Genomic DNA, 26,065 nt, shown 5'->3' on the forward strand with positions numbered 1-26,065 from the left:
ATTTTTTCTTTTTTGCCATGTATTTTCTAGTTAGTATAATCAAAATAGTTAAGTGTGGTCACGCTCAAGGTCCTAGTCTTTAGTGTCTCGACATTTACTATTGTTATGTCTTCAGGTGCAAAATTTGAATATTTTCTGTTGTTCTTCCAGCTGTATACAATCTCAAGTCTTTTTTGATGGTGCTAGTGTCTGTCTGAGTCACATTTCTAACCTGTAACTTCGAGTTGCTTGGCTGTATTATCTAGTTTCATACTTTTCAGGCTTGGGTAGTATTCCTTTGACCTGTGTGGTATTTTCTTCACTTGTATTAATTAAAAAGAACAAAAACCAACCCCACAACCTGTTTAATGGATTTAAGTTGCTTTTTTTTTCCTTGGTGCAACCCGAGGTCCTTGGGACCACACCTAAATACTGTGTATGTGCTTCTTGTCACTTGCAAAAAGTTGTGCACAATTTACTTAGTAAAATTTGAGTGTTGATATGAAAATGATCAAAAAGAAATCACTTTAAATATTATTAGCCATAAAATAGGCATAAAAGTCAGCATAGATTGATTTGGTTAAGTGATTCCTGTAGATAAAGACAAGCTGTTGTCACAAGTGTCTGTGTCCAAACGTAGATATTTAACTACCTTGACAAAAGACCTTTCAGAAATAATCAGTGTATTAAATATGAATGCAACCCATTATGTTTTGAAGTAATTATAAGAATTCGCTATACTAAAAAGTGTTGTTTTATTTTGAAGCTGTCTAGTTACAGGAAACTGTGATGTCTTAAAATTTTCTTTGGCTTTGTTATCTGTTTTTAAAATAGGCATATTTGAATTGTACTGCAATTAGGATGTTAGTGTATTTTATAGTGTTGCCAGAAATGTGTTATTGTTTTAATTTCATTTTAAATAAATTTTGCTTTGAATGAGGTAGGTAGGTAGTTCATAAAATTCTGTCAAGAGTTGCTTTTGTACTAAATTTGAATAATGGCTCTGTAAATCATGTTTTTTTGCTTTAATGTAGATTATAATTTTGTCTCAGTCAAGTATATAATGTATACTTGATCTACAGGCATTCAGTAAACAACAGAAATACAGTAACATATTTAGCCTTAACACCCACAGCAGTTTTTCACTGTAAAGAGTAAGCAATGCTGCCTCCCAAAGGAATTTATGGAAATTGCAAGTCTGTCTTGCACAATCAGATCTGTTATTTTATGTTGACATTTATATCTTCCTGATGTTTTCAGTATTTGGCAATGCTGATTATAATGCATCTCTGTAGTACAGTTATGAGTGATATTAAAATATATAAAAATAATAGTGTTTTCAGAAGTGATCTAATAAAATGCATGTGGAGAAAGCAATTTTTTTTTTACTGATCGTAAATTTGGGGAAGTTGAGTGTTGCACTGAAATATGTAATTCATTCAAATTTTTGCATGAATTTCAGCACACAATTTTAGAAGGCAAAATCAACATTTTACATTCTTGCCTTCTTGGCTCTCCGCTACCACGTTAGCAACATTAAATATTTATTTTTTTCATACAGTGTTTTTGAAAGAAAACAAAACCCACTTCAATTCTAATAGAATTTTTCCTGCTCATATACAAATTGCTCTTGGGGAAAAAAAAAAAAGTAGGTTGACAATAATATATTGACATAAGGTTATTTGATAGGCAGAGCTTAGTTAAGAACTTAAAAGGCTGTTTATCCAAAAGCATTTGTCATAGTTATGTTTAGTTTTATAATGTCTGTCCCTTGCATTTTTGTTTATTGAACATACTTAAATGAAATTTAGCATCTGAAAAGAGAATAAATAAATACATAAATAAAAATGCTTCAGATAAGCCATGATCTAAATGTGCAAGTTGTCCTGTTTGTATCAGTGGGCCTTCTTGCATGCTTGTTTGGTTCTGCTGGAGATGGGCAATAGAAAGGAAAGGAGGACCTAAAAAAATTCAGGGAATTTTTCTTGAAGTGCCATTATAGCATATCGACAGAGATGCTGTGCATTATTGTATTGATACAGCTGTAAGGAATGCTTCTCTTCTGGGGGTGGGGAAAAAAAAAGCTGCAAAGGATGTTCATTACCATAACTGAGTCCTGTTCCAGAAAGCATTTTGTTGCTATGAATTTTATGGTTAGATACGGATTCAGTTAATGCAAGTGGTGGTGCTATGATATATATATTATTCAGTATCATATATATGTTACATCCAGTACTTTCTTTCCTGCAGAATGCTTATGGGCTTAAGGTTCTTAACTGGATTTAGAGCAGATGGGTGGATCTCCTAAGGGGGGAAAATCTCCTTCTAGATCTAAAAAGTGAACTATATCTTACAGAAGGTAAAGATAGGAAGACCGATGTAACCTAGGTGCAATGCTTTTGAAGCATTTATTTAGAGGAAACATACAATAAAAGAGCAGTAAACCAATGTTACACTGCTTGCTTTATAATCTAAATGTTAGCTGTTTTTGTCTGTCGAGTGTGAAACAACATGAAACCTTCAGAAGCACCTCATTTCTAGCCTGCTAGCAACTGATAGTCCATCACCAGTAATTTCAATGGTTGTGCAAATATAAAGAGTGATGATACTGGTTATTGCCAGTAACCACGTATGGTAAGTTGTGTAAAACCAGTGAGATGCTCTCAATGGACAAAATGAGCAGCCCCTAATATACAGATAATTAAAACTCTGGTAGGAGCTCTATGGCAGAAGCAAAATAGGTGCTGGCTGAAGTGAAACTTTATGTCCTAAGTGCCCGAATTTGAAAATATGCTGCCTTTTTCATACATTATTATTGTTTAAAGAAGCAGTGTGATACCAGCATTATATAGTCATAGGCTGTTCCTTGATACAGATTCCAGAAGGATTACAGAATCAAGGTGCTGCTCTATGTCCTTTTGTGCATCCAGATGTTTATCTACGTGTAGTCTTAAGACCTGGCCAATCCAGTCTCATAGGTACACTTTCTTTACACAGGCAGATAGTGATAGGACAAAGGGGAAAGGTTTTAAACTAAAAGAGGGGAGATGTAGATCAGATATTAGGAGGAAATTCTTCACTCAGAGGGTGGTCAGGCACTGGCACAAGAGAAGCTGTGCCCAGAGAAGCTGTGGATGCCCCATCCCTGGAAGTTTTCAAGGCCAGGTTAGATGGGACTTTGAGCAACCTGGTACAGTGGGAGGTGTCCCTGCTTATGGCAGGGGGATCGGAACTAGATGGTCTAAGGTCCCTTCCAAGAGAAGCCATTCTGTGATTCTGTGATTTTTTTGAGTTTCTGCAGTTTAAAGTTACTCTGTCACTGGCTATCAGTGTATCTAAAATTAGAGCTAAAGCTGAAATAAGGCTTAACAGACTGGCTGCTGTAATATTAATGTTAATGGAATTCCATTTAAAATAATTTATCATTTATATAGTGCTATTTAAAAGATACTTAGGGTGAATATAAATCCAGGTTATTGAATATATGTAGCTTACCATCTATCAACTGAATCTTAGGTTAGACTTTAAAAAAATTATTTAGGTGCTAGTAAATTTGATTCAAAGGCCTTTAAGACACATCATAGGGAAATTAACAATATAATGAAGTCTCCAGATTATCTACCTCTAGAACATTGGTTTGGAGCTTTTTGGATGGAGTTGGTGATAGAGAGGAATAAAGGGAGTAAAATTCTGAAATAAAAACAAAGTTGTAAAGATATGTTCAGTGGTTTCCACTCTGTAACTTCTTTCTGAATAGGGACTTGTGTAAGTCCATTTGTGTAACTTGACCAAACTTCCAGAGAACACAAAATAAGCAAAACAGGAAGTACACACTCCATGTACTCCCTGGAAATCTGGGAGACTTTGGAATCCATGTCTTAAAATCTTTGAATTTCTAATGCATTTCCTTTTCTTCTGGCATAGAAAAAATGTTATCTGTAAAGTAAAAGTGAGATACAGTAGAGAAACCTGTGTAAGCAGATGTATTTGTATACATAAAGAGATAACATGCCATGCATGTTGATGGACACGATGTGAATTGCTGAGGATGATCATACATGGCAAAGTTGCAGCACATCAGTCTCTTGAGGGTTGCATAGAGAATATAGAAGACAAACTGCCCTCGGGAAAGGAATACATTGGCTCCCTTGATCTGTATTCTTAAGACTGCTTGAGAATCAGATTTTGTAAGAAGACTTATGCTGGTTCTGAATGCAGCCTTTGCTGCCAGTAATGTCTGATAAAGCAAAACTCATAGGTCACCCCAAGAGGTTTTGGAGTATCCATCTTTGAAAATATTCAAAACCCAGCTGGACAAGGCCCTGAGCAATCTGCTCTCCTTTGAGCAGGGTGGTTGGTGAGACGATGTCCAGAGGTCCCTGCCAAGCTTAGCTATTCTGTGATTCTGTAAAAACAGGGAGAGAGCTTTATGAGGCCTACATTTTTCCAAGTAAATAGCTAACTTTGTGTTACCAAATCTTTTCTTTTTTTTAAGATTGGAAGTTTTCTGAGAATTTACAGTATTCATACAAAACAAGCAAGTGCTGAAAATGAAGATGTTTCCCATGTAGAATTCCATCTTCATGGTGGCACCTGTTACGGTCGAGGAATAGGAGTGTTACCAGAAAGTCACCGAGATGTTAAAGAACTAAAAACGTAAGTTCTACTTTTTTTTTTCCTAGATGGTTCTGGAAAACAGCATTCCAACTGTACCAGTTTAGAATTGTAAATGGATGTAAGAACCAGAAACTCTGGAACAGAATATGCCTTTAGCACTGCTAATGTGAAGAATAGGTATTTGGGAGGATAAGTAGATGAAAGGTATTTTTTTTCAATTGGAAAAATTAAGATTTCTATTTTATAGTGCTGTAATGAATCGGCAGCTCTAACATACTTACTCTGTTTTATAGTGATATATTTTTAGAGATAAAAGCCATAGTTAAGCAACTGGCTTTAGGACACTTTAAGCATATGCATATGTGTTAGTTGCAAATAGTGAGTCTTAAAAGATGTTTAAAATGAAGCATGTAATATAAAACTTTTCTGAACCAAGTTTATACACAAGGAAAAGCTAAGTAACCAAAGTCCCTGTTCCGTTATCAGGAATGTAGAATTTCTTTTGGCGCTATGTTGTGTTTAAAGTTCCAGAAGTGCTTTGGAAAGGAGTGTCACCTGCATCATTAATATGCAGTCCTGCAACTTATGATTCAATTGAGTTTTATATCTCTGCTGGAGAATTTATGTCTGAACATTATACCTGTGTGTTGATAAACAGTAAGTTTCATATATATAGTCTCTTATTCATATATCTATATATATATACACGAGAGACTACTAGATTATAATATACGTAGCCATTTATTTTTAGATTCTTAGAATCTGTGGAACTGGCAGACAGTCAGAGTATGGACAGCATGTCTTCGCTGGAATTAGATAGCACTTCTAACAGTATTGCAGGTAAGAATAACTGAAAACTGATTTCCTCCTTCTTCTAATATATATAAGTGATCAAGATAAGGTTACAGTTACTGCTTCTCTTAATGTGTGATATTACTTTCACATACAAAGTGTTAGAGAATTCTTTTGATTTATTAGACTGGAAATTCAGCTTATGCTGTCCTATCTCATAGTAGAAGCCTTTCACATACATTGAAAAATATTTTCATAGAAGGTAGTGAATAAATTATTAAACACAGGCTGTGTTCTTAATCGTACTATATTAGGTCATAAAATCGAGTGTCATAATAAATCCCTCTCTGTAACAGAAGGTTTGTTAAAGACAGACACTGGAAATGCCACTACACAGCTGCTTGCTGAGGAGACTTTCCAAATCCATCGCGTGGAAAAGTTATGTTAGTGGGAGAGTTGCAAAGTACGGTGCCATGGAAAAGTAGTATCTTATGGACAGTTCTCCAGATCCTATATTAATTCTTTTAATGGTATTTTTATCTTAGAATAAAAATAACTGAAAGTTAATTAAACTCTAAAGCTGGTTGAACACAGTCTGCATCTTTGCTTCTGGCTTTTAAAATCCTACATTACTTAGCCATCAGTAGAATACTTAAAGAATTTTGAATGGATTTACTGCACTGTGTATGTGTAGTAGAGGCTGTTCAGAGGAGGGACCAGGCAGTCCATATTTTTTTTTAGAATAATGTCTGTATTCTTGTCCAGAAAGATTGTAAAGGGATAAATACAGTTTATATCAGCAGTTATCATTATATCAGCAGTTATCATTCATTGTATACACTATGAAAAATCAGAGTTAATTTTATGTGTTCAACTTTTTGTTGTGTATTTGTGTGTCTATCTGGTTTTGTATGTCCACATGGTAAAGAAGAAAAGGAAGGAAAATAATTAGGAAATTTTTCTTGATTTCAGATCTTGAATCACAGAGATGTCAGCAATTATCTGTTACAGGTAAGGAACATTTTGATGACAAAATAAAGTTTATTTCTACTAAAGAACAAAAGCTGTTTTTGAGACATCAGCTCAAATGTTGAAGTAATGTCTATTACTTATTACAGTAAGAACTATTATAAGATTCTAAGTTTATGAATTGTTTTTATTTATAAAGGAATAAAACAAGTAGGCATTTTATTTCCATATGTAGAGTTTCTACACCGTGGTCCCACAGCCTTATCTTAAAGGCTGCAGTAGCATGTTGTATTAATAAAACTGAGGCTGCAACTTCGAGGGGAAAGATAAGGAGAGAATTAAGAGAAAATGCATACCTGCAGTGGCCATTCCGCATATTCCAAATGCTGTGTTGTTTAATAGGTATGTGTGGCTTTTTTTTGTTGTTTTGCAGTATTGACAGATCATCAGGATTTGAGTAACACAGTACTGAAAACTATTCGGAACAGCAGAGCTCCTCAACAGTATCGCATTAGAGCAAAGCTGAGAACTTTTAAACCCCAGAAGCTCTATCAGTCTATTAAACTTCATTGTTCCAAATGCAATTCTTTGTAAGTGCTTTACACAGTAAAAGTAATTTGGAAATTGTTCTATGTGTTTTAGGATGTCTAGATTTTCAGTGTATTTTTATCTTCTTTTTGTGTAAAATGAGCTGAATTTAAATGTATTTCATTTTGAGCAAAGATTTGAAGCTCACTGGTAATAAGAAAATTTGAAATCATCAGATGGGTTACAGTTACAGGATCCTTTTTGCACTTTCAAAACAATTTTTCTTTACTTTCAAATTTGACAGTGAGCATTTCTTACACTGACGTTGTATTTAAGTACTTGGTTCTGTCTTGCAAATTTAAAATAGGATGTGCAAAAGGGTGTGATAGTCATAGAATCATAGTCTCTAAATTATGGTCAGCATTATTATGTCTTTGGATAAAGTGAATCTTCCAGAGGAGCCATCTTTTCTTGATCCAAAAATACCAGGGAAATAACATTCATCTCACTATTTTTGTCTTTTTTCTGACTCAAGTCAATTTGCTCACCAATTTTATGATTGTTATTTCCCTTGTAATGTGGTTTCTCGTTGTATCAAATAATGTTTGATTAAATGATCTCACCTAAAAACAGCCATTTCTACTGTAATCTCTCTAAAATGGGGGAAAGTTTCTTTGACACAGCCTATTTTCAATTAAAATATAAAGTGACATGCATTTTAGTGCTATTCATGATTATCTGAATCCTGTATCACTTTTTTTTTTTTGCGTGGGTTAGCCTCGCATCAGTCCTGAGCAAACGGCTTTATGTTAAACTGATGTAAACTGTTTCCTTCTTTAAGTGATGGCATGTTAGCATTCTCCTATCCTTTTGGATTTTTTTATATAATCAAAATTTATTATAAATGAAAGTCACTGAGACAAGAAGATGCCCATACTAGCTTTTCCTGGTGCTTTTGGGTGCAAAGTAATATGCTTGCTCCTTTAACAGTATTTCTCATCAGATGTTGTTATAATATTATCTTGGTTGCTAATGTAAGAAGAAGTAGTGCTTCATCATCTTCAAAACATAGAAGTACTTGATCTTTATTACCAAGTATAAAAAGGAAATAATTACCAACTCTCTCTGCCACTTTTTCAGATATATTTGCCAACTCTGTATAAGCCTGTAGAATTGGTAGGATTTTGTTTGTTCCTTTTGAGCTTTATCCTTATCCCACAATTTTACTTGACTTTATATAAATTCTTGACTTGTTAGATTCTCCATTCCTGTTTGAGTCTCCTGCTGTTTCACGTATTGCTGCCATCTTTTTGCCTCATAATTAGGGCAGACTTTCAACCAGAAAGATTTGCAAGGCTTCAGTTAGAGTATTCTTACTACTGCTACTGCTACCATCCTGCAGCAGTGATGGGACTACTTGCAGTGATTTTCCAGAAATTTAGCTTCTCTGTTCTCAACATTGTATGTCAGGTGAAAGGAATCAGTGAAATACAATACTGCAGCTTGAGTTGAGTGAATTAAAAGGCCAGAGATGGAAATGTGATTCTTACATATTCTGCTGTGGCAAAGAAGTTGTTTCCTGTTTTAGCATGTACTGAAGAGCTTGACTGAACAAAGTTCAATGTGAATTTGAACCTTTAACTTTCTGCAGTAAGATGCTTATAATTCTTCATACATAAAGCCCTAGTGAGAGGTGTATTTTTGTTTTTTCAGACTTTGAAAGATTCCCTCTAAATAGCAAAATATTCTCAGAATGATTGAGATTGGAAGGATCTTCTGGAGGTCATATGGTCCAGCCTCCCTGCTCAAGCATGACCACCTAGACTATGTCCACGTGGCTTGTGAATATTTCCAAGGAGGGAGACTCCGCAACCTTTCTAGGCAACCTGTTCCATTGCTCAGCCAAAGTGTTTCCTGATGTTCAGACAGAACCTGTTGTGTTTCAGTTTGTGCCCTTTACCTCTTGTCCTGCTGCTGGACACCACTGAAAAGAGTCTGGCTTTGTCCTCTCTGCCCCTTGGGTATTTATATGCATTGATGAGATCCCCCTTGAGCCTTCTCTTCTCCAGGATTATAAATAAATAAATAAATCTATCTCAGCCTTTCCTTATAAGAGAGATACTCCAGTCCCTTAATCATTTTTGTGGTCCTTTGTTGGACTATGTTATGTCCAACTCTTTCTTGTTTACTGGGGAGCCCAGAACTGGACACAGTACTCCAGCTGTGGCCTCACCTCTGCAGAGTAGAAGGTAAGGATAACTTCCCTCAACCTGCTGGCAATACTTTGCCTAATGCAGCCATTAACCCTGTTTGTGGTGAGGGCGCACTGCTGACTCATTTTCAACTTAGTGTCTACTGGGACCCCCGGATCCTTTTCTGCAGAGCTGCTTTTGAGCTGGGTATCCCCCAGCATATACTGGTGCATGGGCTTGTTCCTCCCCCATGCAAGACTTTATACTTCCCCAAAGTCCCTGTCAACTTCCCTGTCAGACCATTTCTTCAACCTGTTGAGGTTCTCTTGGATGACAGCATGACCCTCTGGTGTATCTGCCACCCTCTCCAGTCGTCGGCAAATTTGCTGGGGCTGCACTCATCATTCAGATAACTAATGAAGGTGTTAAACAGGACTGGATCCCATATTGACCCCTGGGGTACTCGGCTAGTTACTGGCCTCCAGTTACACTTTGCACTCTTTGCACCACTGATCACCATCCTCTGGGCCCAGCTGTTTCCTCACTGTCTGCCCATTCAGCCTACTCATCAGCAGCTCATCTATGAAGATATTATGGGACTTATTGTCAAAAGCCTTACTAAAGTTCAGGTGGACAACATCTGCGGCTCTTCCCTCATCTACCAGACTGGTCATTTCATCATAGAAACTTATGAATTTGGTCAAGCATGATTTCCCGTTGGTGAATCCATGCTGACTGATTTTCTTGCCCTTCATGTACCTGGAAATGGTTTCCGGGATTATCTGCTCCATCTTCTTCCTAGAGATAGAGATAAGGCTGTACAGCCCTTAGTTCCCTGTGTCCTCTTTGCCCTTTTTTGTAGATGGGAGTAACGTTCCCTTTTTCTGTTATTGATATAAATGGAAATAGTTTTATTTGTATACCCACACTAAAGAGATTACAAACCTCGGGTTTCATTTTCCTGAAACCAATTCGTTCCATTCCTGCCTGTGCAGGAAATCTACAGGCTATAGAGGCCAGAAGTTTAACTTTTCCATTTAAAATAGTTATCCAGGAACACAAACGGAAAGAATTCACATGAACAGCAGCAGTGTGCTCATGAAAAGAAAGTTCAGATTCAACAAGACTTTTGTGTATCAATTTTATAGTTATAGCAGAAGAATATCAAAGTTTGGGCTTTATAGGCAGGAATTGTTCTATTCACTGGTTAAAGCAAGCTGCTCTTGGGTTTGAAAGATAAATCATCAAAGTAAGCTGCAGGAGTTGTTGGTATATTCTCTTTAACTCTACTCTGAAGGTTGCTATCTACTTTCTTCCAATATTTTATGAAATAGCCCAAGCCCTGCCCAGGCAGGTCTGTCTTGCTTAGGAGAAAACATCCTAATGTTTTTTTTTTCTTTCTGTACCACCTGTTGGCTCTTTTCCTGGTAAAATTTTTGCTGTTAAAATTTGAATTCCTTGCATTATTTCCCTGTGGGTGACAACTGGAAATGTATGAATGGTGCTCTCTAATACAACAGAAAAAAACCTCTGTGACGCAGAGTTGCAGATTTTGCTTTTACAATGCATATGTGAAGCAATTCTTCTTTTGCACTTTTTTTTTCTTTCTCCAAAATACACAAAGTAAAATAGGCAGGAACATAAAACTGGAATTTGTATGAGGTTGGAAGGTCATTTAATTCCTCTAAAACGGTGTGCAATTGTGTGGCTTTTTTAAGGCCCAACTGAAATCCCTTAAATCTGTTATTCATTTTTCCATGGATTTACATATGTGAACAAAGCCACTAGGCTGCTTTTGCACATAGGTAAGCTTACATTACTCCATATATTTGTTAAAATGGAAATGAATTTTCTTAATATAATTTGCTGTATAGCTCTTAATGCCTAAATTGATGTAAATATATATTTTCCTGTATATACTTTAAGTCTCATGACTTTTAATATTTATTCAGAGTTCTGTCTTCCTTGTTGCTAGATTGCTGTTAGCATTTACATATTAATTTTGGAAATGGTTTTAGGCAAGAAGTTCCAGATGGAGATGCCTTTGACTTAATTTTGCAAGGCTCTGCAGTTACTCCCCCAAACCCAGAATTACACAGTACGTCCTGGTATGAATCTGTAATGTGGACAACACAAGACCAGAAACAAAGGAAAATAACTATTCATTTTGTAAAGCACGATGAAATGCTTCTATATCCTGAAGATACCTTGCTTATGATAGAAGGTAAGATAAATAAAATGCAAATATATATCACTTCTTAAGGCCCAGTGTTTGCTCTGGGTGTATATATAAATAATTAAACAAAGTTAAGATATGTTCAATTTACATTCAGTGTAAGTAGTAATAATCAAAGGCATTTCCTAGAAAAAGGAAAACTCATCTGGAACTTTGTTAATGTTGTAGCCACAGAGGAAAATGTAATCTTTGAAGGCTCATAAGATTGGTCAGATGCTTCTTCTACCCATTCTAAGCTATACCAGTAAGTTTGTTAGTGGTTCTCCTGAAATTAATATCTGGCTGTGTTGTTTTCCAGCTGTGCTTACTGATTTTTCGGTTCACATTTGAAGTCTGGCTGAGCCTTCTAAAAATAATTTTTAGTCTTGATATTGTAAAGGTTTGGAAGTCGTATGATAGAAGCTTACGTTTAACTTTGTCAGCCTCTGGATGTCAGTGTTGTTTCAGACAAATAGAGCTTCTTGCAGCATGTTGTTTTTTTAATCAGATTTTCTTCAGGGAAGAGAAATATCCACTAAAGTTTAAACAAAGCAATTTAGCAAGAATCCAAATAAGGAATATTTTTGATAGAATAAGAATAATAAATTCTCAGTACAAAACAAAGTCCTTAATTTTCCTGAAGGTATTGGTGTGAATAAGTAAATGTGAGTCAGGTGGTCCTTTGCATCAGGGTCAATAGCAAACCACTTCTGTTTCCTGCTATGTTTTATGTTTGACTAATTCTGATAGCAGGTTTATGCCTCTGACATGTTCCAAACTGGATTTGTGTGTGCGTGTGTGTGTGTAATCCAACCATATCTTTGCAGGGGAAAAAAAAGAAATAATAAAATATTTCTACTGTGTTCTTTTAAAATAACTAAAACAACTTGTTCTTTTTCAGATATTAAAATGGCAGCAACTAAGTATCTGTGCATGTGGAAATATGTGCTTCATGTTGGAGCATAGGCAGTATTTTAGCTCCTTTTTTTCCCAGGACGTTGATCATGAACCCTTTCCAAGCCATGTGCTAGTTTCACTTTCATCTTATAAGTTTTTGGAGGTTAAGATTTTGAAGTCTCCCTAGAAATCTTCCTAATACTTTTCCAGATACAGACCAAACTCCAAGGCCAAATGCATTATGACAATTAATAGACAGGCACGGTCAAGTTTCTGTTTGCTTGTTAAACACAAGCAAATTTCTCTTGTCTAACATGAGACTCTGTTCTTCCCTATATTCATTATACTGAAGCAAGAACTTCTTGTCTTGTGTTTGGCACCTATTGCACTGGGATTGAGGAAATAGTTGGATAATGGACAGAATTTTTAGGTGAGCCTTCATAGCGAGTGAGGGAAATCTATGACCATTGCTGCAGATCAGTTGAACTGAAGAGTGAAATGTTAGTTAACACGTAGATTATTGCTCCTTGCATATTCTCATTATTTTTAATGATATGAATCACAGTGATTTCACATAACCCCTGGTAATTCTGTATGTTTTATGCTAGTCTCGTAGGAGCCAGAATACATTCACTTGATGCAACTTCATATTAGAGCAAAGTTGAAAGTCTGGAGGCCTTTTAGCAATGCCATAGTTAAAACTACCCTGAATTCAGTATATTTATTCCTTTTTCAGTATATTTATTCCTTTGATGAGAGTTAGGCTGCATATGAGAGGCTTTAACTACATCACTGGACTTGGAGGACCTTTGGAGAAGCTATTTTCAGATATATCTGTCTTTTTTCCTTAAACTTTTTTTATCGGTTGCTCATTGAGGATGTTTCATGTTATTGTGCATTTTTGTATCACCAGTGCACCTTTATTGATATGCACCTTTATTGATTTCTTCTCTAGTTACATCTGCAATACAAGTTACAAATATATACATTAAATATTTTACGTCCCGGTGCCATAATAGCTTGTCATAAAATCTTTGAAAGGTCTTAATTAGAGTTAGTGATAAACAGTTGTAGAAAATATTTGTTTGCTCACTTTTATTATGTGTTGTTCGGTAGTTGATTAAAAAGTATATTTTTGTAGAACTGCTATTTCCAAATAAATAAGGAGGAACTGCTGACTCCCTCAAGTGTAGAGAGGCCTTGCAGAGAGATCTTGACAGACTAGAGGGCTGGGCAGTCACCAACCGCATAAAGTTTAAAAAGAGCAAGTGTTAGATTCTGCACCTGGGGTGGAGGAGTCTTGGGTACACACACAGACTGGGGCACAAGATGCTGGAGAGATCGCTTTCCTAGATCCCACGGATAGGGATCTAGGGTTTTTGGTTGACAACAAGTTGAATATAAGCTAGCAGCATGGCCTGGCAGCCAAAAGGGCCAACTGTACCCTGGGGTGCATCAGGCACAGCATTGCTAGCCAGTTGAGGGAAGGGTTTGTTCACTGTTCTGTGCTGGTCAGGCTTCCTGTCAAATGTGATGTGTTTAAATTGGTACTTTTTCATAAACTGATGATTGAAAATTAATAGGTTTTTGCCACTTAGAAGCTGGAAAACCAGTTACTAAGATGAATTTGCACATTTTCTTTATTCTTTTTTTTTTTTTAAGACAATTACTAGTGAAATCATAGTAGAAATTATATGGAAGTGATTTTAACTAAATAGAGCTTCATGGTTACCATGATAACTCTAAGGAAGATATTAAGACATCTGCTCTAATAAATGTCCATCTTTTTTTTTTTTTTTATTGAGTTTGATGTTGAGGTAGTGAGAAGATAATGGACCTTTTTTCCTTTTTTTTCCCATAATGGGTTTTAGTTTATAGTGGAAGTCCTGAAACGAACATCCAGGCAGCCAGGAAACATAACTTGTTCAATTTATTCTTGATTACAGTTTAAGAAAACATTTTTCTGTTTTTAATAGGTGGAACATCAAAAGAAATCTGGAAGCTTACAAGAAGATTTAAATGTGTTATTCCTGTGAGATCCACAAAGAATGATCTTGAATTATTAGATCTTTCAGCTCCTTTTCTTTTACAAGGAAAAGTAAAATATTATGGGTAGGTTAAAGGTGTATTTATTAATACGTTAAGAGTTGCAGTATTAAATGGAGGTCATTTCCTTCAGTAATTCACACGACAGTGCTCAAGGAATAATGTGTCCAAAGAATCTTTGATACAAAGGATGTATAAAAGCATCCTTTTGACTGAACTGTAGTTGGGTATCTTGCTCACTTGCACTATAAAACATACACCTTTAATTACACAGCAACCCAGCTTCAGTCTTGCCTTTGGTCTGTGTTTACAGCGTTGACTACATAGACAGAAATGTGCATATAAGCCTCTTCAGGCTGCAGAATGCCTAAATCTTCATTTTGAGTCCAAATCTCCTATTTTCTGGACAGTCAAATACCATTTTCTGGTCTTACTCAGTAGACTAAGATCAAAACGTATGTTGCTTTAAAATTATAAGCTGTTTTTTTTTTTCCACATAGATAACACAGACCCCAGAAAATGAATTCAGGCTGTGGATCCAAGTCTTGTTCTCTCTCTAATTCCTAGTGTTGGGAAAGCTTGATTTTTGGACGACCTTTTCTCACCATTTGCTGTATATTGAGATCCACAACACTGCAAAATACCTTGCCTATTTGTGGATGACAGTAGCTGTAGGAACAACTTCAACAGGTGTCTGAATTCCACAGTTCCCAGAGCTGTGGAATATGGTACGCTCATCTAGGTCTGCTGTCTGTGCTGTGACTTGGAATACTTTATTCCTGTTCAATGAGTGCTAGCAGCAGTATGTTTTCCCAGTACTGCACAGCAGCATACAGGTCAGAAAACTCAGAAATACCAGTTTACCTCAGGCAAGCTACTAAGTCCTCCTTCTTGGCAGTCCTAATAACTTCAAGCAGAGCTATGTGTTGCACTACTTCAGGCCTGTAGGCAGTAAAAAAAATAAATTAAAAAAATCTATGCAGAAATATTGCATATTTTATGTGAACCCTAATGCCCTCCCATAAGGGCCTGATAAAATGAATACAGATGTCATTTACCATATATTGTTTTGACCTTTCCAAATGTGGCTGTTCACAACTTTTTGAAATAAATAAAATTAACTTCATTGAGTTTGGCTTCATATCCCTTGGACGGAATTAGGCCTGTTGACTTTTGACATGTAGCTCAAATAGATAATGCATGTTTAATTTGATTTCTAACTGTAACATGCTAGCACAGAAGCTTAATTTGGAAAAAATAGCTATTCTGTTATTTTGCTTCTTGAGGAAAATGAGAAGAACTTTTGGAAATTTTTCAATATTTTCATCCACTTGCAGCATTTACTTACTATGTCACATTGTGTAAAATTCATAATGATATGCAAATATGTCAGCATTAAATCAAGAGATAGTTTTAATAGCTCAATTAATGTTTGAACATAGGTAAAGCCAAATTTCTCTTCTAAACCTGTTCTGTTTTTAGAGGATGCTGTAAGTTCAGATTAATTCTTGCTATTACAAAATGAGATGTTGTTTGTATTGCTGAATAAGTCAGTGGTGATATTTCTTCTCAGGGATGATTCAAAAGCGGCATTAAGGATTTTGATGTAGTCTAAAGCTTGTGTGTCCAGTGAAATAGTTGTTGAAAGCAGCGATAGAAATACTTTTGTGCTCCCATTGAGTAAGGAAATCTGAATGATTTCTGATCTGTGCAGAAGGCCTCTAGTATTAACCTTTCTGTGCTTGGTTGGTCTTACCATCTCGTTTTCAATGCTAGGTGCAAGCAGTGTTCAACTCCAAAGCCTATTAAGAATCTAAGTTCCCTGGCAGCAGAACCACGACCATCATGGGAACCAACCGAAATAGCACAAGGTCAGCTGATGTGATACTGTCCTAAAAGTGTTTTGTGTCCTGATTCTTAAGTGTGTATACAAAATAGCTTGGTTTGCAGGTTGCAGTTTTGTATAGAAGGCATGTAAATTATGGCTACCTTTGAGTACAAAGCTGTAAAACTTATTCACCTTTTACAAACTGAAATTAAATATTTCCTTTTTTTCCTAGTATGAATTAAATATCCTATATGTTGAATAGTTTGTTCTATCATATTTGTCACTAGTAAAACTTGTCATAGTGCAGATGTAATTAATCTTTGGTTGCATCAATACAGATGTCATTTTTTAAGTTGTGTACATGCTTGCAGTATTAGAAATTAGTAACGTGCAGTTTTTGTGACCTGACTAAAGCAAACCTTATTTAATGATTAATGAAGTTAAACTTTTCATCTGCAAGCCATGTCATGCTAAGCATATTGCAGAGTCTGAAAGAAGTAATAGATAAGAGGAAATACACAAGAATCTGTGGGTTCTTGCTTTGTGTTTTCCCTCTGTTATTTCATGTAGTCAACACACAAAAATGCTGAAGGGAAAATGGAGCTTAAAACTTCATAACACATTAAGGAAAAATAAAAGCATGTTTTCATGCATATTAATTCATGTTCTTATATATCAAGTTGGAATGTCTAGCAGTATCTAAGCTTGATAAATACTTCATAAAAGAAAAAAGTATTCAAGCAATACAGTGTTTATCTTAAACTGTCATTCGGTTAAATAAATGTAAATACGTAGCAAACGGTGTTGCAGCAGCTACGACTGACATGCAATCCTCAAAATGAAAGCATTGTTAATTAAATGCTTTGCAGCATTTACATTATTTTATGTATATTATTCTTTCATCATCTGTATTTTCAGACTAAATGATAACCAACAAATGTAGCAGATAAAACATAAAATGGCTAGCCAATTTAAGTAAATGTGCCCAGAAAAGATTGATGCTGAGTTGCAGTAACTTTGTAAGTTTAAGGTGCTTGCAGGATAATGGTTGCTGTTACCAGCGAGATAATGAATATAGTCACTTACTTATAATGGATTATTTTCAGAACTGCCAGTAAAATTCTTCTGAGTAAGGGTTTACCTGGTAACTTTTACTATGTCATATAAAAAAAAAGCATTTTCTTCAGAAGATATGTTTTCAGGTGGAATACTGTTTTACCACTGAATTAAGAGCAACTCTCTTAATCTTCCATGAATAAGAGAATAAGAGTAGGAGGACCCTACCAAAAGATAGGATCCCTGATCTAAGCAAATATTATCTTTTCTTTTATTGGGGTAAGAGTATTCTAAAACATCTCTGTATTTGTAGAGCCTCACTTGTTAAAGTTTCCAGGCAAATTGCGATGTGCTCTCAAAGTATGAACAGAGAGCCTTTATTTTTTGGCCTATTGACTTATGCTTTTAATTACAGTATTCAAAGTTAGTTACCATTAAAGGAGGGATAGTGTCAGTTCCAGTTGTTATGGTTTGTCTTGCATATTCACTACATAAAACAGGTCCATTTTTTTCTTCAGTTTTAGGTATTGAACTACTCCAGTATGTGTTTATTATGAAGTTTACACTGGTTGATGGAACAGGAGCACTAAATGCATACCTTTTTGATTACGTAAGTAAACCTTGGTAAAGGCAGACTATATGGATCATGTGCATTTGGAGTTTATTTGTTACTAGAATAGCAAATGCGTATATATATATCAAATGCGTATATGTAGAAGTATTTATTCTAAGTTACCTGCATTGTTTTATGGTGACCATTACAAGTGTTATAATGTTATTGGTACTGTGCATCAATGAAGATGCACAGAATGCAATTTTTAGTAATTTTTCAATAAAATATCAAAGTATAGAATAACAAAGCTGGAGCTAGGAGATAATTTTATCTTTCCATAGACTTTTATACATGGCGTAATTTCACTTCTATTGGTGGTGTTAAATTATGGAGCCTGAATGCTGTGTGAATGAGTTTCAGGATTTACACAGGTAGCTTCTCAGTTAGTTCAAAATCTCATGACTTCTTTAACTCCTAGTAGAATCTAATATTAGTTATCCATTTAGTAATTCCTGGTTTGTGTTTTTTTTCCATATGAAGTAGAAGAGGCCTTCCTTCCCCTGATCCTAGGCTGTAGCTATAGCCATACAGCTAAGTCTTTGATTCCTGAAGCAGTTTATTCCACTGCTTTGCTAACCTTAGGTAACCTTTGCTAACCTAATTAATCTTTCAGTCTTCTCTGAAGCAACTAAATGCCACAGAGACACTGAAGAACACATACTTTTGTCACCACACACTGAATGAGTTTTCCTTCTGAAGACTGAAAAAACACATATAATGGTGTTATGCACATATAAAACACAAACATGTAAGAGTTTTTATCTTTTTTTTTCCATATCAGAGTTCTTTGTAAACTCTGATCATTCTCAGTGTTGTTCTGAGTTCTTTTCAGCTGGCCCACATTTTCCCTGAAGTGCTAACCCAGTACCCTAGCATGAGTCATTGTCAGATAATGCATCTGTCTGTAACTATAATGGTGATCATTGAATTTCTTGCTTCCTCATTCGTGCTTGGTATACTCCCTTCATTTCTGAGCAGAACCTCAGCTTTAAGAAATTATTTTACATTCTTTGTGCAGTTGATTCGACTTGCTTAAATCCAGTATGTTATGTAAGTATGTAGTGAAAAGTGTTTTTGTTGTTGTTGTTTGTTTCTGTCTTAATGCCCTTCCAGTTTGTGAAAAAAATATATTCTTCCCTCCTGTATACTTGCAGTTCCCTCAGTGTTGTTTTTCCTGTAAACATAGTAGACCTATTTGTTATTCCATAAAGCATGTCACATGAAAAATCCTCAAAAGCACCAGACTTAGGACAGTCAGATGATCTCCCATTTTGACAGTAAACTACCAATAACTACTCTTCACGATTTTTTGTTGTTGCTCTCCTTTTACCCTAATTCATAAGCTTTATTATTAGATTACCAGTTTGATGCACAAAGATGGTTTGAGTAAGAATTTTCTGTAGAACTGAAGGTGAAGGATTTCTGACTGAAAAGAGATTGTCATTGCTTCTTATATCTCCAGTCTAGGGCAGAAGATGATACTAGTCTAGCAATCTGCCTTAGTGAGTTTGCTCCTTTAAATATATTGTTCTGTGCAACACAAATATATGTCAGTCTATACTTTTTTAAACATACACATGCACACACATTTTAGGTATTGGCATAGATTTTGAGATGGTAGATTGACCATTTTGAAAAGGGAAAGCAATCAAAAAAGTGAGAAGAATTTGGTAAAGAAGTCAGAAGAACTTGGCATTAGATTCTAACTTTGTCTTTATATAAGTGCATCTGTGTGTTTTCTTATTCCAGTAATTCATAGCTGGGAATATTAGGATCTCAGAATACACAACTGGAGTAATACATCTGCCCAAGTGGAAATGAGTTAGTGTAGCGCCACTTAGGACTTAAGATTTTCTTCAAAATGTGACAGAAACAGTGGGATTTTTTTCCCCTGCAGTTTAATACATAGTACTATTAAATGCTATTAGATATCTATTGAACTAAATTTATATATTGTTTTACTAAACAATGTTGAATGTGACTTCGAAGAGAATGATTTTCCTTGTTTAATTTTAAGACTCTAAGTAAGAATAATAATGGGAAAAAAAATGTTTTCTTAAATACCACAGTGTATTAGCAGGAAAGGATGTCAAAGACTGCAATCCTCATTTGAACTAGTCATCTTCTCCTTCTGCTGTCCATTGTCTTTTCATATACAGAAACTAAACTGCAAAAGGGAGGTGGGGAAAAAGATTTTAAACCAACTCTTGATTCAGAATTCCAGAAATCTTTACTTCAGAGTAGCCCGGATTCTTATCAGATATTGCTCAGTACTATAGCTCAGCCGCAGGAAAAAGAAACAGCAGTTCTTTCTGAAGTGCCAGCTGCCATTCCTGCTGGTGGTAACTTCAAAGGCAACCAATACATTCCAAGCCTGAACTCTGGTCCTTTAGCATCACCTGAGATGGAACTGAGCTACTTTGAAGTACAACTTTACACCAGCTTCCAGTCACACTTTTATAGGAATGCTCTCAGTTCTTTTCTTTCTTCTTCATGTAATCATTGAAGGAAAACATTGAAAAGGTGGATAGTCAGAAGAACTTGGAGTGAGAGGAAAAAGTAGTTGTGTGTGTGTCAGTTTTGCTACAGGATTATCTGCTAACTACCAATCAGTTCTGTTAAATGTCTTATACAAAAATTACACAAAAAGTAGATTATTCTCTGTTTATTTTTTTTTAAAGGAGAAATTCCCATCAAAAATTTGAACTCATTTTGGAAGTTATAAGGTGAATAGCCCTGAGAGGTACAAGATTAGGTAACAAGCTTGGAAAAAATAAATGGGAGCTTTGTCAGTGATGTTACTGTATATAGTTTAAAAAAAATAATAATACAAAGAGGTTTATTTAACATTTCCTTGCTCCATTTGTATTTTATTCTTCCATGCAGAAACGCATCCTGCATCATGAGCCCTTCTCCATTGTTTTTAAACTTTCAAAAAGTGGAAGAGAATTCCACTTGAACTCCCTTTCAGGTGTGAAAGTATGAAGCCAAATTGCAATGCCCCATTGTTTTCAAAGGGCTGACTGTCCTCTGTCACCTTAACATTGTCTGATAATGGAGATTTATGAGAGATACTTGCCAATTGCATGTACACACATATATGCAGGTGTGTTAGTAATATATATAGTGTTTTCTGCGTGGCTGTAGTCCCTGAATACTAAGGAATACTGAAACACAGGCTACTATTTTTTCTGACAGTTTGTTGTCTTCCTGTTAAAAATCATGTTTTTCTTCTTTTAACTCTCTGGATAATTTAAGTTCTTTAAAAGGACAAGCAGTCAGGATTCTGGCTAATGGTTTCTTACCCTTCTTCCAACACTTTATAATTTCTGTTCTCTTTCAGGAGAAGTTCTTCCAAATTCCTGCCTCTGAAATCTTAAGTAATAATTTTCTTCAGCAAAAGATGCAGATGACCATGAATACACTTTGTCCTCCAGGAAGAAAATTAGGTTAGGTTGATGTTATTTTAAAGGGGGGTGAGAAGGGAAAGGGTCTTTCTGTCTGCTATTACATATGCAAAGTCTTAGAATTGAACTTATGCATGGGTAAAACTCTGAACCAAGAAATTCAGGGAGTCTGTAAGGGGAGTTCCAATTAATTTGCTTTTATGTATTTCTTCAATAGTAGAAGAATAGTAGAAGAATAGTAGAAGAATAGTAGAAGAATAGTAGAAGAATAGTAGAAGAATAGTAGAAGAATAGTAGAAGAATAGTAGAAGAATAGTAGAAGAATAGTAGAAGAATAGTAGAAGACCCTTTTGAGCAGCAAGAAAAGTAATGGTTCAGTAAATTTTCATGTGGCATGCAGTGGTGTGTGAATACAGTCATGTTTAGGTATGCGCTAACATGTTGATTGTATTCATACAGACGTTTGCCGGAACTGCACTGAATGTCACAGCACCTTAGGGTAAACTGAAAGGAAATTCAGTGTATTGCTCATGCTGTGGGTGAGATTCTTCTTCTGAATGCACATACTGATTTAGAGCATCCCTTGCTACAGGAAACATCCATGGAAATTAAGCAAAAAAGCTTCAATCCAGATTCAGTCAAAAAGATTTTCATACAGTATTTCTGCTGTGGCAGAAATTATCTATGCCCAAACCACACACATCCAAGGTAGCCACAGCTTCAACCTCAGGAGCATACTTCACAAAGTACATGGATATCGATGACAACCATACCAGAGTCTTTACTTTTAAAAGACTGTCCTACTGTAAAGGGTGTAAAGGATTCCCTTTAGAGACCAATTTCATTAGTCTTAGTATCATTGAGATGAGTTTTTATTATTAGGAGGTCTTTATGCTACACTGTTGTACAACTGCAACCAAGTGGTGTGGGGGTGGGAGTGGTCTGGGCGGCTGATTGTCACTGAATACCATTTCAGATGGTGCAGTAAATTTTAACACACAAACTGGAATACTAGTTATGAATTTTAATTTCAAATTAGTAATTGATTTTTATTCTCTTTAAATATTTTACATGTTTAGATCCTAGTTAAGTTCTACTTCTATAAAAGTTAGAAATGAATATTAAATCATAATTTGGTTTTGATTTGTAGATGACTTGCCGTGGCTGGAATGCTTCATCAAGTCCTATAATATCACAGATGGGAAGAAACAGCAAGTTTATTACCAAATTTTTGACACTACGGTTGCTGAAGATGTTGTATAGTAATGTGTTACTAGTAGAAAGTAATTCAGTAAGAATCTTATTTTTTATTTTTTTTTGGATTGGAGACTGTATAATAAAACCTATGTTCCTTTCTTAGGAATTCAGCCTGTGTGCATTAAGTTTTAGTTTCTGTATTGAGTTAAGGTGAATGGGAGTTTTGTTTTGATGTATTTACTATATTCCTGGCACACAGCCTTGTGATCTGAATGCAGTTGGAGGTGGTAAGCAATTGGAAGCAATCTAGTATCCTGCTATCTTTCAAAAAGGCAGTGATGAGGTTACTTTAAACTGGTGAATTTTACTTAGAAAATGCAGTCAGAATGATGCTGCATAGTTCATTTCTATATTAAAATAAGCATTGTCAGTAGAGATACGGAATAGGAGCTGTTCAGTAAACTTTCAAACTATGTTCTACAAGCGTTTTGGTGGTGTAACAAATATGATCATGTAATGATTATCACTAAAGTTAAAGTCAAGTCATGAAAGTAAGCTGAAGGAAAATTGTAAACTGAATATTGGTATTCACTAGATTGTAATGATTTTTTAAGGTGGCCCTATTGGGGACCAGCGTTGTTATCATGTTTATTACCTAGCTGTGTTTTCAAAGGCTCTCACATACCGGGGTAAATTTTCTGTCAGATTACACTGCCCGTATCTGACTTTTCTATCTTTCATAATGAGATTGTATGACTAAATTTAGAGAAACCAAACCAATATAGTGATGTCATGGCTTGAAAATACTGCTCGAGTAGGAAAATTACTTGGTTTTACTTTGCATTCAGAAGTACATAGGACAAATTCGGGACATGTTTCCTCAGTGGTAATTAATGTAGAAATCCCTGTCAAATCAAATGCTTCCCATCCGAGAAAAATCACTTAATATTTACAACAGCTGTTTTTTAAGGGAGTTCAGAAGCAAGATGCAATACTTGTAAGTAGATTATTATTTTGATAGTAGATGACACTTTCTTTTTTAATTTTTATGGGATGCTTACTAGATTATACAATTTGTCAATTTAAAATTTAGTCTACATATTTTCTGATACTCTAAAAATTTATAGTGAGTTTACGTGCCATAAATCTTGAGAATGTGTTCTTTATTGATCAGTGTATGGGGAGAACGAATATTAAAGGGTGGTTATTGCATATTTACTTCAAAAGCTAGGGAAAAACTCAACTTTGGAATGGGGCTAGCAGTTTACCAAAGAGCAGTACTGACTTATCAAACATTGCCCGAATCTGTGAACAGACACATAAGAAGAAAAAATAATTATAAAGGATATTATAAAACTTTAGACACTGGCAGGATCCCAGTGATTTCAGAAGTTAGGATTTAAATTGAAGGCAATCTTTTTTGCTTTTCTTGTATATAGTGCATGAAAACTTTTGAATATATTTTGATTTTTAAATTTTTGTTAACAACTGATAACAGATATTGATAATGTACATTTTATTGTAAATAAGTCTTTTCATCACATCCCGTGTCTGAGATGCCTGTCAGAAAACTGACGCTTTTCTGCTGTTGAATATTGTATTAAAACGTTTATTAAAGATTTTTCCAAATACTGTGTTTTTTGTATTTGAATTCTAGTTCCTAGTTCATAAGACAGTGAAAACTTAGTCATGAATAGCCTTCCTCCAACAAAATGCATTGAGTGTTTGTATAGTTTGTTGATTGAAACATGTACATTTAATTCTCTTTCCAAATATAATTCATAGAAATAATTTTAATTAGTAGTGAAACATTAATGTGTTTTACAATACTAGAGATCACTGTATAGAAAAAAGAATTCATGCACAGAGTTGAAAATGTCTGCTTCATTGGTAGCCTTTATATAGAGCGATGGAAGTCATTGAGATGGGACACTGACCTTTAATTTACCTGTTCTCATCAACACTGAGACCTGTGAATGGCTGAATGATGGTTGAAAATCTTGAGATTGCTGTGTCCTGGACTTTGAACATCAACAGAGAGAGGTTTCTGGAAGCTGTGCATTTCAGAGAGAAGTAAAAGTCACATTTCCCATGGTCGATTTCTTAAATATGTGATTTAAGTTTCTAAAATATTACTAAAATACCATATGTCTGTTTTTAATAGTTTCTGACCTGTTTTGGTATTTTTTTTATATATATTCAAAAACACTCCAGAATTGAAACAACAGATCAGATTAATATCTGTGCACTCAGAACCAGTGAAACAGTCCAGGCATATCTTTCTCATGTCTCATCTTCCTCCACCTATGCACATCACAGCATACAGGGTAACTGCATAAAAACATTAGGTTTTTTTGCTAGAACTGTGGAGTAAATGACAAATATGCACGGAAAGCAAAGTATATATCACACAGCAACATCACCACTGGCAAGTGCAAGTTCCGTCTTTGGAGGAAGTATGAAGGAAAATAAGAAAAATACAAAAAAGCACTAAGGAAACATGAACTCATCACCCCTCACCACCACCGATTAGTTGCACAGGTGAGTGCATAGAAATGATAAAATTGTAATTAAGGAGAGACTTCAGGGGAAAAAAAAGGCAAGAAAGCAAAATAAATGTGGAACAGTATTTTGAGGGATTCCCATATGCTTGACTCCTGAAGTCCTTGTTTTAAGGTGGTTTAAACACTTATGGTTGGAAGTCTTTCCAGTCAGTTCAATTTAATTAATTAAATTTTGAAACTCCAACTGAAAAGAATGTACGATAACGACATACATTACAGAAAGAAGGTGGCATTTCTGGTAAGTGATCCTGCTGCTCAGTGGTGATTGAACTTTCTCATCAGCTTCTGCTGTTATGGGATACAGAGATTCACAGACAAGACTGAAATGCCGTGCTTAATGCTAATCCTTTGGCTACAGAGCAGCAGGAAGTGGGATTGGAAAAAAAAAAAAAAAAACAAGCAGTGGAGCCCAAGCTAAGAGCCTTAGGTTTGCAACAGAAGGAAGAGAGTTTTAGTAGAGATGAGTGCTTAGCTCTTCATTGAACCACAGTGTTTTACATCACAGTAGATTTATCGTGTTAAAATATGTGAGGCCAGCATGAACTGTGCTACTGCAACAAGGAGCATGGAGTAGTTAAATAAAAATATATTTTTTAAAATGATATGTTTAAGTTCAGGTCAGGGTAGAATGGGAGGAGCGTTGAAGTTAATGCTTGCTTGAAATTTTCTTCAAATAAGCATTGTTGCAAGTGTACTGAACAATGAATTGGAAATGTAAGGATTGGAAGCATTCAGTAGCAATGGGGAAGAAAAGGAAACAGTTTCAGAGGACAGCAGCAAAGGCAAGAAGTGATTGTAAGGAGGCTTTACGAGACTGATTGCTACAGACCCTGTTCACATCATTTCTTATATATGAAATCTCCAGAAAGAAATGCAGTTTGTGGAAACATCCACCTGATGAAGGATTACCAGGTCTTAAGTGCTTTATAAAAGTAGGGCAGAATTATGTTATAATTAATGAGCCTATCTACAGCAAAGACATGATTGGAATACAGAACTTCCTGCACCCCAGAAAGACATTATCATGTATTTTTCCTTTTTTTCTGATAAAACTCCGATATATGGTAACCCCATAAGACTGCTGCCCTATCTGCAATTTGTCTTCTTCATAAACCCAGCAAACTGAAAGTCTAGGAATAAATCTCCATTTAGTAGATACTTGCTT

General features: G+C 35.4%; 1 protein-coding gene across 4 annotated transcripts in view; it reads left to right on the forward strand.

The window, feature by feature from the left end:
• Positions 1-23,958, forward strand: part of POT1 (protection of telomeres 1) — a 73,740-nt gene extending 49,782 nt beyond the window's left edge. For all 4 annotated transcript variants that reach the window (XM_035559383.2, XM_035559384.2, XM_035559385.2 and 1 more), the window contains 10 exons: positions 4,475-4,635; positions 5,348-5,436; positions 6,361-6,399; positions 6,791-6,947; positions 11,096-11,301; positions 14,166-14,301; positions 16,012-16,106; positions 17,638-17,729; positions 21,076-21,181; positions 22,290-23,958. In XM_035559383.2, coding sequence (XP_035415276.1) covers positions 4,475-4,635; positions 5,348-5,436; positions 6,361-6,399; positions 6,791-6,947; positions 11,096-11,301; positions 14,166-14,301; positions 16,012-16,106; positions 17,638-17,729; positions 21,076-21,181; positions 22,290-22,402 — 1,194 coding nt within the window. In that variant the 3' untranslated portion in view covers positions 22,403-23,958. The remainder of the gene's footprint in view (positions 1-4,474; positions 4,636-5,347; positions 5,437-6,360; positions 6,400-6,790; positions 6,948-11,095; positions 11,302-14,165; positions 14,302-16,011; positions 16,107-17,637; positions 17,730-21,075; positions 21,182-22,289) is intronic.
• The last annotated feature ends 2,107 nt before the right edge of the window (positions 23,959-26,065 follow it).

Source organism: Cygnus atratus, chromosome 1 (genome assembly GCF_013377495.2).
Source record: "Cygnus atratus isolate AKBS03 ecotype Queensland, Australia chromosome 1, CAtr_DNAZoo_HiC_assembly, whole genome shotgun sequence".
Lineage (NCBI taxonomy): Eukaryota > Metazoa > Chordata > Aves > Anseriformes > Anatidae > Cygnus > Cygnus atratus.